Raw genomic sequence first — 25,520 nt, forward strand, 5'->3', positions numbered from 1 at the left:
TTACACAGTTGGGTCAACATTTTGATGGGTCGAGTATTTGGTCCGAGAAACTGGCGAATGGGAAACATTCAAGTTTATTACAACAAATTAACTTAGCATATCATGATTCTCATGATGAACTGTAACCTGAAAAATGTAGATGTTTGAGTAAGTTTAATGATCGACAGCGCATGTTGTACCTAAAGTACATTTACAGTCAGTTTAAAACTCGATTAGGTGCTTATCGCCATCTATTGTGTTCATCTTGGGTCGAAATGTCGATCATCGAAACTAATGGAAAATGAATTTCTTTCAAATTTCTCTTCTTTTAATTTTCAAATCGATAAAATTCATAAATTGAAATTCATTTTGAATCCAATTCCATTCAACATTCAATTTATCATTTTTTTAGGATTCGTTTATCGCTTATAATAATGATCGATAGAAGGCAGCACATCTACCAATTGTATGTGGAGAATGGAAAACGACACCTGGTGAGTGGAGAAGGAATGTTTCTTTACTTCGGTTGTTGGCTAACAAGTAATTTTAGTCAAGTAAGTTTAGGTTAAGTGAAATGTGTCTAACCATGGATCTAAAGTATGTTCATGTAACAGTGTTTGTGATAATCATATTGTTTGAATTTACTTCATCGACCGCAACCTTCTCTTCACATGATGATAAGCTATTCATTGAAAATGTGATTGGAGTTGCAGGTGGTAAAGTTTCCTTACCCTGTAACATAACACCGCCAACTTTGGACGACGCCGTTTCCCTCATTTTGTGGTACAAAGATGAGTCGACAACACCAATTTATAGTTTGGATGCTCGTAAAGGCAAACTTGATCAAGCTCGCCATGCATCCAGTGAAATCCTCAGTTCACGGTCTTATATGAACATTGACCGAAAGCCAGCAACTTTTTCCCTTGAACAACTTCAAGAGGATGATGCAGGAGAGTATCGATGCCGAGTGGACTTTAAAAAAGAAAGGACAAGAAATTTTGTCGTCTATCTTAAAATCTTAGGTATGTTTCCAATTATAAATTGTTCCACTTTTAGTGATTAAAATACTGTGAAAATTAACGTCAACCTGATACTGTTTCTGTTAATCACACAACTGACACTTTCATGTTTACTCACAGCGTTTTGATAGATTGTTACATCAACTGTTGCATAAACTATTTTTAATTAAAGTCAACACTTTAGTTGGCAAAAGCTTTCATTTTAAATGAATCATCAACAACTCATTAACAATAACTTTTCTCAAAGTTTAATTAGCAACTTTTACTGATTGGAAAAACTTGATGAGACAAAAAAATCGATTGTATTCAAGTTTGCTGGACTCTAGACATTGCAATCAACATTATTTTGATCTAAACTTGACCCAAGATTTGATCGCCTTTGTCCTTTATCCTTTGATGTCTCATATTTGTTTAATGATTACGATAACATGCAATCAAAATTGTCATTTAATATTCACTCAATGGCTGTTACCTGACAAAAGCAATAACTTTACATTCACTAATATCGTGATTCAATGTCAACCGATCAAGTAAATGATCAACCTTTTTGCACCAAATCTGACTTTTGTCAACTTCATGCAAATGAATCTGAAGTTTTCCTAATTATGATGAGTCTTTAAATTGCGACAAATAATTGAGAAAAGTTATTCCTTGCAAGTTCAGGTCAACATCTATGTTGACTCAATCAAGACTAAGGAAGAGCAATAAAGAGTGAATTGCATTTAATTAGTATTTTAATTGAACTTTTCAGATTAAATATTTATTCTTTCCATTTGATGGAAAAATTTATTTGAAAATAAAGTTTGAATAGACAGTTGATTTAAGCAAATGGTTTTCATCTTTAAATGAAAGTCCATTGAGAAGGGTGAAAATGGACTTAAGTAATGTAGAGACAAAATGTAGATGAAAACATATGAGACATTTCAGACTGGTCTGTCATAAGTCAAATAAATGAGCAAATTTAGTTAATTCAGGTAATCATTTGGTTTTCAGTGTGTAAGAGGACAAAAGACACTCCAAAAACATTTCCCTCGAGTATCATTCAATCTCATTTAACTCATATTCAATACCATCCTTTATCCATTTGTCCCTTCATTTGGTCAGTCTCTTTCTCTTGGCTCTTTCGCTCTCCTCTCCCCTCAACTACCCACAACCATCGATAATAATTGCCATCAACTCCCACTTGCTCCCATTGATTCATTAATTGTTGTTCCCTGCAACTCAATACTCATTCCTGTGGCTTTAAACCATGACCCTTTAGCCTCCCTTTTAACCCTCTTGGGCTTTAGTCTACTCGACTCTTTGCTCGACCCATTATCAATGCATATTTACTGTAATAATAACATTTACCTTTACCCTTATGCTTATATTGACCTTGGTCAATGGAAAGGCAAATGAATCATCGAAAGTTTGTGATAAAAACGGAACACAAGATGAACTGAAAGCCATAGAGCAATCACCATTGTCGTGTTGTAAAAGCATTGAGTAAACATTTTCCTACTTTTCACTGTTTTGTCCATAAAATAGGAAACATTGAATAGGTGAGAAACAAGAAAAGGCCAAAAAACGAGGGAAATTGGGTGGAGTTGGATACTCACTGATATTAATAGCAATGATAATGATAATCAATAATTGCAATTGTAATCATAAAAGTAATAACAGCAATAATATTATTAGCAAGGTAATCTGGGTAAATCCAAGCTTTTTTAATAACATTGAAAGCGTGTAAATTTGATGGACTTGAGTCAATCTTTACAGTCTCATGAATAGCAAGCTCCCGTTGTCATGAAACTTATTGTTTTTGGTTACAATGTTGAACTTGACAGAAGCAGATAAGTTGTTTATGATTATTATCATTACAATGATTACTTTGATTATGATTATTGCTTTTCCCTAATAAACTTTACTTATTTAAAGCTGAAAACTTTTCAATGTAAAGAGTAAATGAAGCTAAATTTAGCCCAATTCAAGTCCATTCAGTTGAACATGGGACTAAATCGAGAGATTGGTTTGTCTTTTAATATGTCAAGAGTTGTTGACAAGTGAAAGTGTATTTTCACTGAATATATATCATTGATTTCACTTACAGTAATACTGAATAAAGTTAAGTTTAGGATTTCCGTTTTATCCATTTTCATGAACAGACAGACAGATAAGAAAGTTTATGTTCATTTAATCATCATCTCAATGCTATTCACACACTAAAAGTAAATGTTAATCAAAGTATCGCCATCATCCTTTTTGCTCTTCATTATAATTAGAAACTCTTCTCATCATGTGAACAGCAGGGAATCCTGACTATCTCCTGTTGGTTAATCTTGCCAGTATAACCTTTACTCTTTCAATTCCAACACCTTTACTGTAATTTACAGATTTTCACCTTCTTTTCCCATTGCTTTTCATCTTCTTTACTTTATATTGTATTACCTTATTACAATATTTATAATCACACAATAATGCGAAATAATGTTTCCACCATTAGCATTGATAGTAACTGTAAATATAGTTTTGTATTAATTCCCAAATCTCTCTTTACTTATTACTATTATTATTACAATTTGATCAATAATCTATTTCATTAATGCTGTCCATGTGTGAACTCTTGAACCAAAAACTATTCATTATTTGTCACAATAATAACCAACACAAAATTGGATAAACAAAACTCTTTTTACTCGATAATCATTTTTACCGATTATTATTTTCACATGAAACGGCCAAGTATTTCATCGATTATTACCTTTCAATGTTCACCATTTCAAAGTTCAGTAGATTCACCAATTTAAATGATCAAAGATAGAAAATTTCGAGTCAATTTTTTCGATTTTAGTTCAATGTTGACGGACAATTGAGTCTACTTTTCAATCTTCTCATATCAATTGGTCATGGAATAATATTGATCTCATTTTCACCTCGAAAGTGAATATTGAAATCCTTTTAAATGTCAACCTTATATTTTGACTTCGAAATCAAATCTAAATTCTTTGAACCAAGTTTTCCAAGAAACATCGAAAATACAAATTCTCAGTTTATTTTTCGTGAAATGTTCGATATTTTGATTACACTTATCGATTTAGCTTTGCAAAGTAATTTAAATTTGTTTTGATTTGGATTGTTTAAACTCCATGTTCCTGGATGGTGACATTTCACGTATTTTAGTGACTTTTAGCTAATTACTTGAAGATGGCTTAAAGTGACTGATCGATAAATCGAGGATGAAAAATGTCTTTTTCATTTAACTTTTTACCTGTAAAAGTTGCTAATTAACTTATTTCCCTTTGAATCATCATTTACTTTTATTAATAGATCGATATCAATTTATCCAGTAAATTATATGGTAAACTCATTTGAGGACAAAAAAGCATCTAATGACGATCTAAACCATAAACAACATTTGTTATTGTGTGAATGTTAACACACTTTGAACAGCAAACCAATTTTATCAGTTTATTAGTTACGCTTATTTTGATGAAATAATTTCAATTTGTTTTTGGCGCAATAAAAGTGATGAAAAGAGAGGTAAAAGAAATTGCTCTTGAAAATGGAATTTCACCATTTTCTCGATTCCATTGACAAAAATTCCGCATGAAAGTGAGGGAAAAAGGAAAATGGTATTACAATTTTGTTGCTTCCCTGTTAATCCAAGTTTACCTCCCAGTAAAATGTACGATATAATTGTGATGTAGTCTTGTTAAGTTAAATCCATTGACATTGATTCCGAATTCTTTTTCTCTTCTCATCTCATTTTGATACTTGCTTCATCCCTGCATCTTCTTCCTTCTTCTTCCATCTTCTCCACTGAAAGAGAAGACAAAATAACCTCAAAAGTAATGAGCCCCAAAAGCTGACAAGCTACTGATTATCTTGTTCTCTTCCCTTACGCCTTGTGTTATTTTATTAATATAATGTTGCTTACTCATGGCGAGATAATATCCAACAAAAGTGATTTAACATACAGTAAATGTAATCTCTTGCCACATTTTGCCTTGAATTTAATTTCAAATTAATCAAAATGCGATTCTCTTCTTCTTGACGGTTACATCAGTTTCAACTTTTCCTGATCAATAGCTTCATTCCTTTCTCCATTTGCCATTAAATTAAAATTATCCTAATAATATCCAATTGAAAGCATATGATGTATATCATGTATTCCTGTATTTAATCTAATTGTAATGATACAGTTTTGGGTCAATAAAAGTAGTTTTGTGAGTAATGTCTATAGATGAGTGTTAGACATGGAAGGAGAAGAAAAAGTTTCCAATGATTTAAGGTTAACCCCAATGTAATCTTATTATGTCGTTTATTGACTCATAATGATAATTTAATAACTGATAACAATCGATTCTTTAATGATGCCCTTACATGAGTCAATTTTTTCTTCAACTTTTCTTCCAATCAGTTCAACTTGTTGACATTTCTTATCTAGTCTTGAGTCGAGCATCGAGTTGAAACTCCGTTTAGTGTCTAAAGCGATCGAATGCTTCTTCTGAAATCAACTTTTAAAAGTTTCATCTCTTGAGTAAAGTCTTTCGATTCATGATTTGCAAATCAACTGTTAAGAGCTTCTTGAGTAATGAAAGTGACCGTTTGACCAATCAACGAGTTTATCAGTTGAATGACAATAAACCAAATACTCGATGTCAACTCATGTCGAGTTACAGGCTGATTGTCATCTGAAATGAAATAAACCGTTAATGGGATATTTTTCTGTTCTAATAACTTTAAATCTGTAATTCAGGATGAGAGTTGACAATAGGATAAATGGATGATAACAGATTTGAGAGATTGCAAGATTCCATGTTGAGTTTGTTATATTTGATATAAACTTTTGCTTTTCTTTTCCAATTCAACTTTTGTTTCTTCTTCTCTAAACGAGAACTCATAATGATTATTATCCACTTTCTCTCCGCCTTTTCATCATTATTATCATGTCAATAAGAAACTAAATAAGGTAGATATGATATTGATTATGATTGAGAGAAGAATTATCATGAGAGAGAGAGAAGAAGAAAAAATGATATCAAACTGTAGGATCTGAAGCCAACAGGATGCAGAATGTCGTTTATATTTGATTTGGTTCATTCATTGCTCTCATCCGTTTGGTCCTTCATTATCCTTTGAGCAACATCAGAATTCCAACATGTTCATGATGAAAAGAAGAGAAGAAAAAGAGTTTCTATGAACGAAAAAAAGAGTATCGATCTCTGTCTCTCTTCAGACAAAACCTTTTCTCTTTCAATGTAAATAAATTGTCTGAGCATAAAAATGTGAATGAGGATTGAGCCAAAGAGAAACTTACCTTTTAAGAGAATCTTTATTTCCTCAGAAATTGATCACAAGTCAACCAGAAGTCATCATCTCACCTTTTCTCGTTTCAAGCTTCTTCCACCATTCAGTTTGCACTTTGATTGCATTCATAAGGCAAGATAAAATGTTGATAAAAGATGAAAATGAAAAAAAAGGCAAAAATGTTAACCTCAATAAGGCGCCCAAAACCACAGGGAGTCTTGAAATTATTTTTCATTTTTTCTTCTTCTTTGCTCAACAATAAATTCACCTTCTTGGTTACTCATTTCATTCATTTCTCATCTTTACCTGTTAGATTTATTTCCATTTTTGGCTTCACTCGACTGAACCAAAGTTTCAGTGACTGATGAGAAAGGATTATATTCAGATGAAAGCAACATACATTTTCCTTTTCATATTGAAATTCATTTCAATCTTGTCTTCACAGTTTACTGATTGAATTATGATGCTGATAAATTATTTTCAATTTAATGAAAGCAAAGGGTGAATAAGTTGATGGTGCCGAGATAAGGTATGAATAAGGAATGAGAAATTTTGATTACATTTAAATGATAAATTTGTATTGAGCAAAGTTTTTGTAATGAAAATTAAACATAACAGTTGTTGTACAACTGTGATTAAGTCTTGGTGAAAGTGAATCAAGCCTCGAGGTTGTTGAACAAAATAATGGTCACATTGTTTCACCAATTACGAGAATTGAAGTTTACTTAGAATCTGGAAAAGGCAGAACTGATTAGTTGAAACAAACAAAAAATGCATTAAATGCTTCTGTTGACTGTCACCGACTGAGAATTCATTTTATCCGTAAGGCAATTCTTATCTGTTTCATTAATACTGATGATAATAATGGTAATAATGAGAATAATCACAATTATAATAGCAATCATTAACATGATAATGGGAAGCAAATCCAGAAATAACTTGCATAATTGATTGAATATCATTTGTATTGTCAAGTTAATCGCATTCAATGGTTAAAATTCATCATCGAATCTTCAACATGATGTTCTAATCATGTTTATCTTTCTTTAATAGTTTAATTAGTTGATGAATTTCAAGAGATCAGAGATTTTCATTTCTAATGAAGAAACTTTTTTCTGTGCAAATTGAGTTTTCATATTTTTTGCTAAGGAAAATTGCAAGTCTTGAAAGACAATCAATTGTCGTGAATTGAGTAAATCTAGAGTTAAATGGCGTTTCCATCATGATCATTATCAAACTAAACATCTTGCTATATTCATCTTACTTTCTCAGAGTAATAATATTGAAGAGAAAAGTTATCTGATAGGTTTGAGGGAAATGATTATTTAGGATAAACAGAGGATGAGGAAGAACAAGAAAACAGTATGTTTCTTGGTTACCTTTGATTTCATTTTACTGATTGTTGTTCATCTCAACCAACATGAAACTCCATTTTTCTTACCTCTTTTCTTCTTTTTCTTGGAAACAGAAGAAGAAGAGAAAAGAAGGGAAAAACAGAGGAAAGTAACGAAGATGCTAATACTGAAGATTCTGATGGTTTTGTCTTGAATCTTAAACAAAATGTTAGCCGAGAAAAAGAAGACAATGAAGATAAAAAAGTAAAGCCAAGGAAATGAAACTGCATTTGGATTGATTCATTTCTCTTTTCTTCATCATCTTCAACTTTTCTTGTGATTCTCTTACCATTTAATCGTATCTTATTCTCCAGTGAATAAAGTCTCAATAGACAAAACAATATTAGATGAAGATGACGATGAAAAGAAGCACCTTCAACAATACAAGTCCATTTCCATCATTTACACATCATTTTACAAATCTTTATCTTCTCTCTATTCATCAACATTCATCAACTCTTACCTTTTGATTAACCTTTACTTTTGGTTAATAAGTGATGAAAAAAATGTCGATTTAAAGGAAAATGCAAGTTTCTTAAAATAACCTGAAATTAGAAGGAAATTATCGCAAAACTGTTTATTCATTGATAATTATTCTGAACTCAATTTGCTGTGAATAATAATGCGATTCTGTTGATTATATTTTATGTTTACCTTTTGCTTTTATTCAACTAAACCAGAATAAGATTTTCGTTGAAAAAAGTGAGTAAACATTTCACAGTTTTCTTGTTGTATTCAAGTTGAACTGTTAGTTTCATTTTTCTTTGCATTTCTCTATTTTCCAATGTGCTCAGAATGGTGTGTTCAAGTTAACTGAATCGTGAAATAAATTTGATTAACATGGTGAATCCAACAACGTTAACAATTTAGTTTTAAATTTGTGTTCTCAGTTGTTTGAGTTTTTACTTCTCTTCTCTCCATTTTATACATAAATTGATTACCAAATGTGTTTCCAAGTTTACAAAGATTTACATTAACATGATGATGTTGGTGAAACTCAATCTATGAATAAATGATAATAAATGCAGAATAGCACAGAACATTTAACCACAGAGAAAGAGAGAGAGATGAACGAAAATGGCCAAGTGTTGACTAGTTATTCATAAATTGTCATGATTATCATTCATTGAAATTGAAAATTCCAAACCTAATGATCAATATTTACATTTCCAATCGCAATGTTGAACAAAGTATTTAAAATTGTATTGAAAGCAGCCAATTATCAAGTGATTAAATGGTTTATTTAATTCCTTTAAATTGCTTCATGTTAATATTAATAGAATCATTAAACCATATTTTCTGCTCACTGCTGAATATGTTGGCTATGGTTAATTTAATTTACAATTAATCTAATTTTCGATGCAAACTTTGCATTAACTTGTTATAACTTATCAATTGCAATATTAGTCAGATTGTCTGAGATGAAATTTTAAAAGCAAATTGTGATCTATTTGCATTCAACATTGCAATTGAATTTGGGATTACTTTTGCGACTTGTGAATGATCTGTTAATTAACCTTTTGTTGTTGAGTAAAGTTGACCCAAGATTTGATCGCCTTTGTCCTTTATCCTTTGATGTCTCATATTTGTTTAATGATTACGATAACATGCAATCAAGATTGTCATTTAATATTCACTCAATGGCTGTTACCTGACAAAAGCAATAACTTTACATTCACTAATATCGTGATTCAATGTCAACCGATCAAAGTGATCAACATTTTTGCACCGAATCTCATTTTTTTGCGCTTCTTTTTGCTTCCATCAACTTCATGCAAATGATGGAAATGATGAGGAGAGAAATGATGCTTTTCCTATTAATGATAATAGGTATGAATAGTTGCGAAATTAAGACTAATGATGAAGAAGAAAAAAAACATGAGATAAATTGTTTGGTTATGATGTTGACAGCAATATTATGTGTATATTCAAGGCTCATGTTCATGACAACCTGTGAAAGGTTTTGACCAACGTTCATGTCAATCTCAAGTTGCAAAGAGTAATCAACATTATCTGGTTATAATTGAATTGTAAAATTTCATTTCGATGTTAATTCAAATTAATCTCTCTCTATTTGTCACCAGACTCTCGTGCTTGGCTTGAACTTGCAATTATTAAAGTGATATTTTTTTACCTTTAAAACTCATCTTGATCATGATTTAATGTCATCACAGAACCGTTATCTGTTGCCTTCTGAAAATGATTTTTACGTAAATTGTTTTTTACTTAACGCTAATTGAAAGTCAATGTTGATTAGATAATTTACTTGTTCATCCAACATTAAACAGTCAATTGAATTTAAAATTGACTTCGTGATTGGAATCAGTTGAATTTGTAATTCAACGACTTGGAACCAAAGTGAACATTGAAAAAGTAATTAATTAACTGAGAATAAATCATTTAAGAACATTTCTATTGCCATGTTTTCTGGTCAACGTCAACCTGCACTCAACATTTACTTATCAATAATCTGGTTTCAGAAACTGTAGAATAAAATTTATCAGCAAAATCCAATTGATGATTGAAACTCCATGAAATGCCTTTTCTTGACTCACCGTGTTTCCGACCAATTATGAATTTCAACCTTTTCCCTTTTCTCAACTAATTGTAATCAACTTTTCTGTTGCGCCTTTGATCATCATTACTGTTAACTCATTTCTTTAGTTGTGTTATTAACAGCCATTTGACATTCATTTGATTCGCATTTTGCATGTTAAAGGTTTTCCTTTTTTTATTTTGCTAAAAAAAATAACAATAAAAATGGTGATAATTAATGGAATCACAGAAAGTAAATCAGGTAAAGTGAAATGCTGCTGATGGCAGTTTGCTGTTGATGTCATGAAGAGTAATTCAAATCAAATAGGTTTCCCTATTAAACAAATGACAAGAATAAATCATTTTCATAATCAATGGCACTAATCAATATATTGACTCTTATGGACAAATTGATTCTTTGGTTCAATTTGATGAATGAATGGATCCAATGAATAGAGAGACAAAAGTGAAAGACAGAATCATGATTATCATGAGGATAACAGAAAAGTGTGTTTTATTAGAAAAGATCATTATTCATTGATATTAAGTAACAAGCAATCTTTTGTCATTTAACAGTAAATTTACACTTAACCTTATTTTGCTTCATTTCAATTCTCATCTTTTCCCTGTTTAACTCTGGTTCATCTTCACCTTAACTTTACGCATGAACTTGATTGTTAAACATTTAACCAATTCAACAAATTAGCGCATTTAACTATTGATTCTGTTTAAATGAATGATTGATGATTTGCAATGTTTATTGATTTTTCTGCATTTTCTGGTTTTTCCAAAAATGCAATTCATTCCAATGGATTTCATCTGTTTCAAGATGAAAATAGCAATGAACCAGACATTTGATTGCAACCCAAAAACAATATCATTTTCAAGCGACTAACATTCAACTCTCAATGGACAAATCATTTACTCTTCAATCTTGACTTTAATAAGATTATTGCTTTACCATGTTTTTACCTGTAAAAGTTAATTAATAAAAATTAATGAAACAACAATTTGTTCTTGTTTTCCCATCTTAATCAAACTCATGACTTTTCCATGTTAAATTACTTTATTGATTCTCTGATCATAAGCTTGACTTTCATTTTGATTGCTTTTCAACTGAAAAAAAAACTTTGAATCTTTCGCTCGATTGAACTTGAACTCAATTAAGATGGAAGCAATTTCAATGTTCATTTAATGCTAATGACAATATAACAATTTGGTTGATTAAAACCTTTAATATCATATTAAAGCTATCATTATCATTTTAACCCAAAAATATTCTGACCAATTAATGCATTACATTGACCTTACACTTTGACTTATCGATTTTTTTGCATCTAAAGAGAAGCTCAAAAGTCTATTTCATTGAGTTTTCAAATTATTGGCGAAAAGCTGATTGGAACTTTGCAGAAAATTGAATTTAAATTTTTGCTTCAACAATTCCAATTGGAAGCAATTGAATTAGAATTATTTCATTCTCAATTGTAATTTACATTTTAAAATAATATCTTTGACCACAATTGAATTGTCAAATTTGTTGATGAAAGTCACAAAAATCATTTGCTTCATCAAGTGAATTCACATAATTTCCCAAGTTTCAAGTTAACCTTTCATTTAATATTGAAATGGAGATAACGATTGGAATAAATAACATCGATTTGATTGCTCCACTTCAATGATTAGTTTTTCTTGATCGGTTGGAAGAGAATCGAAATCATTTTGTGACAATTAAAATAATTACATTTCTCAATTGTTTTACCTCACAATATAAGGTAACAATTGCCATTTACATGACCAGTAACAGGAGTAGCATTAAGAAGCACCAATTGATTGTTTTATCCACTTTGAATGTTACCTTTACATTTGATAACAATTTACTGTTTATTCAGTCAATTGTTACACTTGTCTGAATAATTATTAACACATGGAATGTTTTGATTGTTGTTTAAATAAAGATGATAATGATGAACAATCAGATAAATGAATTGAAAGAATGGAAGGAAAAAGGATGGAAACAATGGGATAACATGGATAATGAACATTTTGATAAACGATTGATAAAAGTGATTAACGAAGTAGAAAGAAGCGTTTAAGAATTGAATGAAAAGTTGGTGTTGAAAATGATGAGGATGAAGGTGAACATGTTATTATCCTCTGAACTTGAAGACGTAATATAAGTGTGAATGAGTGTGGATGACAATCAACATTAGAAGAAGAAAATTTTCTCATTTTTCTCCTTTTTTTCTGTTCCATGTGTGTTGTAATTGGTTTTGGTGAAGAGAAGCAAAGTAACCCTTAGTGACCAATCCAATGATGGAGTTAATTATATTTTTGATAAACATTACATTATTTATATGAAAACGTTGATTGTTCCCCTGAAGTTATTAAAAGCGATTCAATGGAAGACCATTTATCAGAAAAGAAAAGAAAATGTTTTTTTCTCTCTTTTCCTCTAAAATGCCATTTCCATTGAATCTGATTCTGAATATTGAATTATCTGTTAACATAATTATGTTTAATCTTGCCTTTTGTTCACCATTTCATGATCAAATTGTGATCGATTTTGAAAAGTTGAACTTCTGATTAGTCATTGTTTGTCTACATTTTTGGGTAAATTTTATTCTTGCTGGGAGTTTGTTATATTGCAATGAGGTTTGTCATTCTTGACTGTTCAATATTTGAAAATTCAAATTAGATTCTCTTTTTGTTCAAATAAATGGATAAACTCAGTCAATGTAAAGGTCGATTCCAAGTTTCATTTTTTGTTCAATTTCCATCTCTTATTGAATGTTGTTTTACTTTTTTGTGTCATTACGTTGTCACTCTAATTTCACTCAAATGTGTGCAAACAAGCAAACCAATGTGATAATAAAATCATCATTGTTGACTTTATTGAACAATATGAAAATAATATTCTGGATTATTTAAGAATCTTTTTTTCTTACATTTTTACTCCTTTCTGCTTCTCTCTTCAAAGGTTAACTCATATTTTATTAATAAATATTTAACAAATAACCAGCATAAAAGCCAATAAAACACTTCTCATTGTCAGTCAATTTATTCTCTATTCATTTATTCATTCATAATTTCGAGGTAAAAATTCATGGCTTATTGATGAATTTTGTCAAAGTGGAAACAATATTAATGAGCAATCAAAATGATGGAACAATAAAAGACTTTGTTTTCAGGTTTTTGTTTCTTCTCCACTTGCTTTACTCTTTAACCTCAACAGAATTAATTTCAAGAAAATTTGATTTAATTTTTTCTTTTCAGTCTCTAGGTAATGGATAAAGTTGACGATCAGTTTTTCATCTTAAATTTATCTTGAGCAACATCAATCAAAATTATTTCCAGGCAAATGCATGGGAATATATGGCAATGAGTTTAGACATGAACACGCAACAATTGATTTAAATTGTAACAGTGAGAGTGAAAAACAATTGAAATTAAATGAAAGAAAACAAGAAAACTATTGAATAATTATTTTCGACCAGAAAACTTTCTTTGGTCATTCGCAATTAGTCTCAACAAACTGTCTTTGTTGATGTCGTGCAAGTTTGAATGCACCAAAGTGTTGAATGAATCCAGCCATGAGATAATTGCAGCTTCAGTTTTGTCAAATAAACCTTCATTCGTAATCTTGACTCAACGAATTTGCTATTTTGGTCGAAACTTTTTTCTTGTTCCATAATTAGTCAGTCATATTAAGCGATTGTCCAAATGTGAAAATCGGCTAAATTAGAGAAAATCTGGTTTTCTTTTTCAAGAAATTTACTTTGGTTTCGATTTCGATTGTCTTTGCAATTTTTTGTGATTTTGATTCGAATCTTTGGAACGATTTGTCTCGAGTTGCAACTCGAATTGAATAGAGATGAGTTTTGAAATCTGTTGAGACTGAAGTGACATTGTTTCAATTGATTTTCAATGTTATTAGTTTTAGGCTTTAGGCAATTGCTTCGACTCAAACATGACCATGACTAGTACATTGTACTTATTGAAGTTAGTCAAGTGATTGACCGTAATCATGCAAGTTAAATATTGAACAACAACTTTGTATTGTGTGTTCAACTGATGTTTCAAGCTTTTCATTGATTTTTCATTTTCCATTCTTTTCTTTTCCTCTTTAAATTCCTCGACTTTTCTGACTTCCCTTTTCCAGTTGATGATAAATATTTCATCAATATTTTTGTATCACTTTTGTTTATCTTTTTTTTCAAGCTTAACAAAACTCTTTTCATTGAAAACAACAAAGATTCAATTTTATTTCCCATTTCAACTTGGCAATGGAATTTTGTCCAATATTTCCAGTTTTTTCCTTCATTGTCACTTCACCGATAATGACGATTCCCTGAAAAAACATTTCCTTTGACAGACTCGACTCCAATGATAATTTTGATACTTTCAAAGTCAAAAGATTTCTAATAACATTTACTTCATTGACCAGTTTCAAATCTCAACCTAAATCTAAACATAAATGCCATGAACCTCAGCAATAACCATAACAGAGTATTGAAGCTGAAATCTGACGCAAAATTATCATAATTACTTCAATTATGTTATCGATTGAGAGAAAATCTGAAAATGTTTTCCTTTAATAAATTGATATTATCATTAACTAACTTATCTTGATTAACCAAAAATGAGATAATTTATTGAAAAACTATTATTTTAAAGTTTAATCAAACCTGAATTGGTAATTATGAGCATTATTTATCAGGAATGAAATATTAAGAGAACAAAAAATATTCTGAAAAAAAGACTCGAACCCAACTAATGATATAATTGCTTTCTTCTTCTTAATTGTAATGAGCAATAATTTATCCTGTTGGCATAAAAAAGGCAACTTTAAGTCCTGAACTAGTTTAATATTATAACATCATCATTATTAAATTCAATATCATAATTATGCTAATTATCAAATTTACGATGTTGCCATAGAAACTCTTGTCAGAACCATTTTCTTGTTAATAATATCAACTACATAACAAAACATTAAGCTTTCCTGGTTATCCAGAGTAACATCTTTATCGTTGTAATTAACCGAAACACACAGAGAAACTCACACAATATTCAAATACAATGAACTCCATTAGCATCACTTGTTAGTGAATATTAACACATTGATAATTTGGGTTGTTTCGTTCATTTTTTTTTCTCTTCTTCTTCTTGCCTGAAAAGGCCAAACTGACGAAAAAAAAGTCTCGTTTTGTGTCTTTTCACCATTACCAAGTCAATGACATGATTCTAAGGAAGACATGATGATCATAATAATAATAATTCATGGAACACAATAGAATGATAAAAATGTTTGTTTTGCTTATTTCACCTTTTCTCACTTTTAATGAATGTAATGGTGAAAATTTTAACTGTAAATTACACTAATTATCTCAATCATTTATAAACATTTTACTTTGTTCACTAATAGTTTTGTCAAATTATGTTTTAATTGTGTTTGCGGACATTTTTTTGCTGCCTTTGCTTGAAAGGGTTTAAACTTGGCCGAGTTTTGACCTTTTCAGATTTTCAGGGTTTTGTTTTGGAAAAGGTTTTTTTCTTCATGAAATTGAAGACAATCTAATCAATAGAATTGGATTTTCATTTCAACCTTTATTGAGTTAGTCATGATCAACTTGCTCTGATTATTTCATTTGAAGAAGCAAAAGTTTCTAAAAAAAAAGTTTCTTCTCATTTATTTCTCATGTTATTAGCTTTTAAATTCACTTTGCATAATTTGATTTAACTTTTACTCTGATTATTTTCCTCTTATTGTACATTAACTTACAAGTTTCAATGAAAACAAATACTTTTGGCTTCAACTGTAAAGAGTAAAATCACATTTCGAATCAAATGAACTTTAAGAACATTTTTTTCCTTTACAATTTCACTTCGATCTTAACCAACTTTTCATCACAACTTTCAATGTAATCAATTTGAAGTTCGCAATCGATCGGTAATCTAGCAATTCTCACCTCTATTTATGCACTTTTCTTAATTATCTTCTTTATCTTTCCTCATCTTCCATCTCATTTCGTTATCCGAGAAAATGAGAAGAACTTCGAGAGAAGAGAAAAAACCTTTTTTTCAGCTTTACCCTGAATTTCAACTAACTTTTTGTCCTCTTACTTTTCCATTTACCTTAGCACATTGTCAATTACAATCTTCTCGATATCTTATCTTCTCACTTCTCATCAACCCAAACTTTCTATTTACCTTTTCTGTTAAATAGTAACTCACAGATTCTCATCAATTTCATTTTTCCTCAATTTCCTGATCCATGTGAAGAGAAGAAGAAGAAAAAACTCTTCAGCAATTCAGTGTTCCACCATGAAACTGCATTACTTATTACCCTCATTGCCTGTTTCAATCGAAGCGAGTGAAAGCATTTGCCTTGCTTAACCATTGGGTTCACTTTCACTCAATGATATTCATGATAAACTGCTTCAAGTCAATTGATAATCATTTGAAGTATTAGTAATAAAAACAAGAATCTTATTGACAAGTTGCAATTATCATCGACTCTGTGCCTTGTTTTGTTTACACTTTGTCTCATTTGGATATTAAATCAATTTTCATTATAAAATTGCAATTCATCATTATAATCATTATTACATTTGAAATAAGTGAAACCTGAAAGATTCACCTTGCGGCTATAAACAATCAAAAGATACTTGAGTTACCTTTTTTATCCTCAACATTTTGAATAATGTAAGGATACAGTAAAAGTTAAGATAAAAAATATTGAATAATTTAGCTCTTGAAATTGGTCCATTCAATTAATTGAAGGTGAAAACAAGTTTAGTTAGCTGTCACTTTTACACATGATAACAACACATTAAAGCGGATCAACGGCATTGAATCCAGGATTGACAAAATGCTCTTCAGTTGTTTCACCATTTCATTCTTTTGATGGAATAAAGAAAAGCTATTTTCAAACAATGAGTACATTAGATGATCTGATTTTTATCATCAAAAATCGATTCAAGGTTATCATCATTACCTTTTGTCCATCATATTTTACGATTTACAAAATTGCCTCCAAATGATTGTTACTCTTCACTCAATGATACATTGAAAGAGCAAAAGATATAAAAGTAAAGGTTACGTTTTTAATGGCAAAATGTATCAATGAACTTGATAACATAAAAAAAACCTTTTCATGGGTTGAGTTGAAGAAGCATTTACCTTTTTTTTTACCAGATTTTACAGCTTTTCTGGTAAAAACCTTTAATTTAACTTGAATTGAACTATCGATTGAAAGTGTTTTGTTTTTCAACTTAAACATTTCATTAAATGAATCCAAATGAAAAAGGTAAAATATTTCACTAATTAGTATTGATTGGAAAAGTGATATTAATTGTTGGACGAGTTTCTCGACAAAATGAATATCATTTGATTGAATTTCCATTATTGAATGACATTGAAAAACAATTGAAATTGAATTTCGATTTCTTCACCTTTACAAGAGTAAATTGAATCTTTACCTGCAACTTTGCTTTTACTTGAATCATTCTTTCTTCTTGCAATTTTCAGCTTTTAATTGGCAGCAACAATTTAACCTGCAAAATGATTGACTGTTTAATTCGTGATTTATGATGCTTCTCTGTGAAAACAATCAATCTCTTCAATAAAAATTTCTTTGTTATTCTTGTTTATATGTGTGCTATTTGATGAGCTTGAAGGCTTCATTGGCACGCTGATGCCTTGTTTGTTGTTTACAGTTTACATTGTTGTTTCATTGTTTGAATGATTTTGTAAAAAGTAAGGATGAAGAAGAAGAAGAAGAAAATATTGAAAATAATAAACTAACGTTATTCATACCTAAAATTGTTGCAAGTTTTGTATTACTTGAGGTTTTGCTTGCAAATTAAAATGAATTGACTTGCATGTTCCATGCATGTCGATGAACTATTAGAAAACACACACAAATGGAGAATATTTTATGTTTAGATTATTTTTATTATGTTATCACTATTGCCAGATGAAAGATCATCTCGATGTAAACATATAACTGCAATTTTCACAGACAAAAAAGAAACCATCAAATCTATTGGATGAGAAGGAAGAAAATGAAACAGGAAAAAGCAAAGAAAGCAACACATTCACCATAAAATGAGCTCATCATGATGCAGTCTTGCAGTTGTTCACTTTACACACGCACATTGCATCTTTACTCTCATCTTTTCTCTTCTACAGACCCACCAAAGATAACTTTGCTTCTTTCATCTTCCTTTGCCTTCTACAAATTGCTGCTAATTATCGCTAAAATGCAAGTTACTTGACCAGTTGAAATCGTTTGTCATCAGTAAACCAATTGATCAAAAGCCTTTCACAGAATCAAACTTCTTAAAATCAAAACATTCCAAAACAGTTTTACAAAACTCATTGAAATCGTTCAATAACAGAAATCTTTATCCATGCAATTGATTACAAATTTAATATCAACAACAGAAAATTAAAGTTCGACTTTTTTTAGAAGCAATTATTGAAAATTAAAAGAAATGTTCTGATACTTCCAACTGATGTCGAACAAATTTTGGGTTTGGTTTTGAAGATTGAATTGAAATCCATATTTTGGCATCAATTTTATTGAAGTGTCTCATCCTGACAGATACAAAATTGAATAACAGTCATTTTCCGTTCAACTTCACTTTTTATCGATTTTTTTGTTCATTTAATTTCTTTAATTTCTCTTTTTTCACTTGGATTTTGACACAATTAGATTAACATTGAGTTTAACCAAAAATTAAAATGAGCTAATTCAAGTTGAACTTTCAATTGGCATAATGTAAGTTCATCTTGTTGGCTCTTTATTTTGTTGGCCAGTTAACATCATTTATCCTAATCTAAATCATTAGATTGTCATAAAGATTAATAGTTTCCTTGTGTTTTGACCAATAATCGGGTAAAAAGAAACGAGTAAATAGTCTCTGGTTTTGAGATTAGCTGAGAATCCATGGTTCTCCCATTGGTTCATTGATAATGGCCTTTAAACAAGCTACTCTTTTCTGCTCCGTCAACTGTTATTTTCAACTGGAAACATCTCACGATTAGATTGATTAAAATCGGAAATAATTAGTTACAATGTTAATAAATGATTGCCCTTTTTTACACAGTCTTAATTAGACTTTAATGAACATTTCATATTGAAACAAAATCCCTTTTTTGTGTACATTACAAAGCTCATCAATTATCAAATGAAAAATTGATTACAGTTAAACAGTAAAGAGAATCGACTAATTTTACTAATTATGATTGATACAAAAATAATCAACATTCATTAATTGATCATAAAGTGATTAATAGCTACAAGTTGACAAAAAGTTGGAAAATGAAAAGTTCGATGTTCAAAATGGAAATTTAATTTTCTAATGACAATCTGAAAATGCAAATGACTTGATAAGGTTAACGATGTGCTGAAGCGACAACCTGTAAGTTGATAGGATTCACTTAAAATGTTATTAATATTATTATCGTCAAACTTTGTTTCTCTTTTCCTTGTTACTCTTCCTCTGTGATGACCTGTAAATAGCCTTAAGCCATGGACAATGAAGGTAAACCAGCCTAATGATTATTCTTAGGCAACTTACCTCAAGTGCGAAAGAGAGATTCAAGAGAAAGAAACTCTTCTTTTGCTCGGTAATATCATTACATGAAAGCTAATTAAATCTTCTTAAAGCGAAATCTCTTCTTCTTCTTTCCTTGATTGTATAAATGATTATTTTCACAACTTAGCTTAAGGTTGAGTTTTTTTACATTTTTTGCCTTCCATTTTACCTCTCATCACTTGATGGTGATATAAGTATAAACTGGTTAGAAGCTTCTTCTTTTATCATCATCATCCTCATCACCAACTTAATCTCACTACTTATCCTCATCGACTCTTCCCTAGTCTCTTCTGCCTTTAACGCGTCTCCACTTGAAGATTATCATTTGACTTGCGAATCATCATTTTGGCTGCTTTTTTGTTATTAAATGTAATCAACTGTTTAATGAATAAGTTTTGGTGAATCTGGAAACTCACGAGTTTCAATATTGAAACATTTTCTGGGTTCACTGAAGCGCTGGTTAACCTGGTTCCTCTTATCAATTGAGATTCTCTTGTTTTATCAAACTTTTCACTCTTCAATATTAAACTTTTCTCAACTTTTTTCTTCGCCGATAAATATCTTTGTAATCAATTTTTCTCTCACTTCAATTATCATGAAATGAAATTATGCCTTTTATCAGATTTCATGTTTACTTCAATCAATCATCAGTTTAAGATGTTTTAATGTCACCCTTGTTATTAACGTGAAATTCAATTGCATTTGAATGAATTTGAAAAGAGAGGAAATGTTATCAGAATTATGCTCTTGCACCATGAATCCATTAAAGGAATAAATTTTTTCTGCTTCTTCTTTTACCTTACATACGTTTACTGAATTACTCTTAATCTTTTTCTTATCATGTGTTCATGTTAATATGTTTTGAGTATTTTTATTCATTTTTCATCTTGAAATTGCGATAATCTGTTAAACCTCAATTTTTCATATTTCTGGCAATTCTGTTGAACCCAAAAGATGAAACAATTCATTAATTACTGCAATCTAATAGCTATGGACATTCTGTCCCTCAGGCTTTATCCATTTGCCTCAAGGATGAGACGATGCTATGAAGTTTCACTTACAATGTTCACTAGTCATTAAAATATCACTTTACACAGGGAAAAAGTATTCAAGATGAATTTTGCTTTCAAGATGAAATCGCGAAACGCGAATTTGTTTATTCATTGAAAAATGAAAAGATAATGAATATAAATGCAACCGCGATTAAACACCTAAAACTTACGATCAACAGTCAACATAAAGGTGCAATCACTTTTGATTAATTTTTTCAAATGAATCGCCTTGAGGTGTTAATTAATTTTCAAGTTGGTGAAGCAAAACTAGAAACTGGTTAAAAAGATCTTTTGACAATATTCAGCTTTGATGGAATTTTGCATTCCAAAAGAAAAAATGAAAGTTCCAAGTCAGATAACCTTTCAAGCTTCATTAATTGTTTAACTGATCAAACAAAAGCAATGAATAAAGAAATGGATTGAGATAACAATCGATCGAAATTTTCATTTCTCCAACATTTCTATTCTTTTTTTTTCATGGTGATTTTCTTATAAAACCATTTTAGCCGATTGTTTTAGCGAATCGAATGAAGCTCAGAATTTTTCAGTTCCTAAACTAACCCAATGAGCTGCTTCATTCGTTGAGCTTTGAATGGACTTTAATTGTGAATCGATCTAACGGTTTCGTATTAACTATTCGTATAATATTTCTTTTGATAAACAGCTTTTTCAACAAGTTTCTACCAATGTTGGAATCCATTTCCATGTTGATTTGTTCATTGTCTGTTCACTGGAATTGTTAATTATATTTGCTTAGTTGGTGGTTGAATTTATAAACAATTGATAGTTATTGTAGTTGCTTTTTACACCAAATTATCATGATGATGAATAAAATAATTATGCAAAAGCAATGTTGAAAAGAAGTGGAAGAAATGATGAATCAAATCATAATCAACAATAATAGTCATTTGCATTTCAATTATTACTTGTTTTTTTACCTTCTTTCATCATTATCTTATTTTGAAATGCATTTATTGTAAATGGCTAATAATAATGATAATCATTTCAATCATGTTCACGAATCCAGGACGTGATAGCGATACTTGCAATGATAAAGTAATGATTCCAAGATTGAAAGTAAATGTTGAAATAATGATTTGCTTAAAATTTGAGACAAATTTGTTTTCAAAATTGTTTTCTGTCAACAGCTTTTCCATATTTTTCACCTTGAAAAGCTTTTCGGTCAGTAAGTTGGTAATCAAGTTAAATCAAGACATCAGCCTAAAGTGACCATCTTAAACAATGTAAAACTGTTGGTCAAATATTTGGCAGCAGTAAAGGTAAGAAGAAACAAAAACAAGAGAAACATTTGGTTTGCATTTGGTGTTACTGGTTGTAATGGATAAAGGTAATGGTAAAGGTTAGGGCTACTTAATCACGATAAACTATAATTTTGTAACATGTTTCATCTTCATTGTTGGTTGCTCTCTAACAGATGAACAGAAATGACCAAAGTTGATATAATTTGAAAATGCAAATAACGAAAAGCAAAGCAATTTTTCATTTTTAGTTTTTCCTCTTATCTTTCCTCTTAACCTCATCTTTAGGAACCACAGAAAGCAACTAAAAAGCAACTTCACGCAATTGTTGTTTACATGGACCACAACATGTAACATCATTTAGGTTAAGAGTGATTAGATTAGGCGCTAGTTTTTGCTGTTTATAGTTGCTTATGAAGTTGCAATTGTTGAATGTTTACTTGAAAAATGCTCAGATTCACACTGATTTCAACAGTTGCTTATAATTAATAATTTTAATGCATTGTAAAGAATGAGAATAGAAAAGAATGGCAATAACAGTGAGAAATGTTGAATGCTGCGAATTGAGCCAATACTCGTTGCTTACAAAATGTTGACACCAACTATGCTTGGAATGTTGGTTAACCCTAGAAAAGCTATTAACAGACGATCATCTTTTATGCAAAAGAAACCAGTTTTTTTGTTGTTTACTGAAAACATTGAAGGCTCAACACAAAACATGTTTAAGCTGTTCTTTTTTTGTCACTGCTTTTACCTTGATTCACCTTTACAAAAATGAATCTCAATTGTTCGACTCTAATAATCTCGGATTAACCATCGATTTGTATTTTGAATCATCGATTCAACTCTAAAAATGAATACAAAACTAATTCTCTGTTGAATTGAAAAATGTTGCTTCAACAGTTTGCTAACTCGTTGTATTGGCAAGTGAAATAACATTTTTAAATTTTTCATTTCATTCCATTAATTGTATCTTAAATGTTGTAAAATGTACAAACTGTGAAATTGCTCGCCATTTGATGATTTGGGTTTCATGAATCATCTTCTTAAAAGTGTTCAACTGAATCTTTTACTTTTCTAATTCATTTTCATCTCTTTTATCCCTTGGTGAATACAAGACTAAACATTAACGGTTAAAACTGTTTTTTCCCTTGTTTTTTATTCCCAGCAAAATGTAAATACAAAAGCGGAAAAAAATATATTACAATAAACTCTGTTAGGTAAAGATAGTTTCTGTGTTTACACTGATCACATCCTCATCACTTTTTTTTTTACTTGCAACTTCACAATATTATCTTAAAGCTCAATTTCCCGTTTAATATTGATCTTATTCTCTGTTAACATTTTATCAAAAATTTGCCTATTTATATGCATTTTCATATCTTTTCCAACATAATATTAACATTCTCATGTCTCTCTCTCTATATGTGTGCAAGCAAATGTCCAAAGGTAAAAGGATAACAATTCACGGTTAATATCATGCTTATTCAACTGAAAATTGCACTCAATCTCATTCAATTTTATTTTTCACTTTACCATTATTGCTGTGTTGTTGTTGTTATTATCAATATTATTTTTATTGATTATCATGAAAATGTGTGTCTTCCCTTTGACAATGTTTATTTTGAGAGAAGAACAGAGAACATCCAGGAAACATTTCACGTTTGAATATCACCTTCTTTCTTTGTCATTCTCACCCACTGTTATCTTGCGTTTCTCGCTATCATCAAAATATTATCACAATATTATTTAATATAAAAAAAGGGAGTGAAAACACGTGATTATCATGTAAAAACAAAATTGTTCCGTTTCTTCAATCTTGTTTGCTCAGTGTCAATACAATCAGTTAGAACAGCAAACAATTAGAGGTTCAACAATGGGATAACATGAGCAACACCACTTGTAATCATTGAGACTATTCATCGAGTGAAAAGACAATTAAAAGTTGATGTCGAATAAATTAACCCAAACCCAATTGGAACATGAACACTTTATCAGAGACAACTTTTTGTTGAATAAATGCAATTCAACTTTGCAAGTTTCAATCGTTTATATTTGCATGAAAAAATGCAATTCAATTTGTCAACAAAAAAGAAAATGTTTCTCCGAGAAAAAAAAGTTCAATCGATAAGTCGCTCCAACTGCGAAAAGCGACTTCTCTCAAAGGCTTTATCTTATGACTTTTGACTTTTCAGTTTTTCGCTTGTTGATGAATTGGTTTAAATTTCGAGTCGATAAAGGTCAATCTTGATTTTTACTCTTTTACTGTTACATGGCATTATAAGGTTAACCATGCAGCAGAAGAAAGTTTCATTGAAAGGATGCTAAAAGTCTAATAGAGAAAGGGTGACAAGTTATTCACAGTTAATCAAGCAAAACTTGCAGTTGGTAAATGGTAAATAAATGTTGCTCTTCAACTGAAAGCATAAAGGCAAAGGTCTCATTACAAAAGTTGTATAAACAGATGATTGACAAAACTGGTTCATTTTGTTGATCAATTAGTTATCGATTTGAATCTCTTTCAAGTCCATCACAAGTTGAATCAATTTGGAATTTATTTTTCTCAAGTTGCATTCAATCAACAATATGATTTTCCTTTTTTAATAAATGGTGAATTTCACCTCACAATTTGTGGACAAACTTTCATCATTATCTGTCACTTTCAGGTTTCATTAGTTTCCCTTCATTTTCAATATCAACTTGAGCATGATAATTGGAGCATTTAGTTATGATAAACAAAATAATATTTGAAGAGGAATGGGTCAGCATGAGAAGTATTTGTGTGACCATTTAATATCAAGTGTCATTTCACTCCATTAATAGAGTCTAGACTCGATATTTGATTTGAAAAATATTTCCCTTTCATTGGATTCTGTTTCAAAGGAAATGCAATTTTTTCGCCCTTTGCACGATTTGTTGGTTCATTTTGACGGTGCGACCATTAAACGTCATTTATGATTTTCAATTAATTGTAAGACAAAACTGAAACTGATTCTTGTTTCTAATATCATAATCTCACGGTTCATGATTACATTAATGATAAAAAAGGTCTATTGAGCAAGAAATGATAATTCAATTGTTACACAGTACAAGATGATTTTGATTGAATGATTAAACCTGATTACTGGAAGAAAAGGTTGTTTCACCAACATTCAGAGAATGATGATTATCATGAAAATGGTTTATTGTTTCAAAGGTATCAACATACTGATGATTATTTCCAACGATATCAATAATTCATTTATGCGTTTTAATGTATCATTTGCGCTCATTCATTTTCCTCGACCAAAGAGAAAAGAGAAAAAAAATATTTTCATTATTTTGATGATACATGACCTAAAGGTTAATTGAAGGTTATGCTCGTCGATTAATCAACTTGAATTAGTTG

The 25,520-nt window shown here is 30.2% G+C and overlaps 1 protein-coding gene across 5 annotated transcripts in view; it reads left to right on the top strand.

The window, feature by feature from the left end:
• The first annotated feature begins 7 nt into the window (after positions 1–7).
• Positions 8–25,520, top strand: part of LOC107363019 (kin of IRRE-like protein 3) — a 91,242-nt gene continuing 65,729 nt past the window's right edge. For 2 of the 5 annotated variants that reach the window (XM_089269962.1, XM_089269960.1), the window contains exons 1-3: positions 8–147; positions 392–533; positions 662–1,001. In XM_089269962.1, coding sequence (XP_089126088.1) covers positions 140–147; positions 392–533; positions 662–1,001 — 490 coding nt within the window. In that variant the 5' untranslated portion in view covers positions 8–139. The other 3 variants (XM_089269964.1, XM_089269961.1, XM_089269963.1) reach the window with 3 other exon arrangements.

The sequence above is a fragment of the Tetranychus urticae genome, unplaced genomic scaffold (assembly GCF_039701765.1).
Source record: "Tetranychus urticae isolate SD_2017Ah unplaced genomic scaffold, NJAU_TeUrti_SD_1.0 Scaffold_4, whole genome shotgun sequence".
Classification (NCBI taxonomy): domain Eukaryota; kingdom Metazoa; phylum Arthropoda; class Arachnida; order Trombidiformes; family Tetranychidae; genus Tetranychus; species Tetranychus urticae.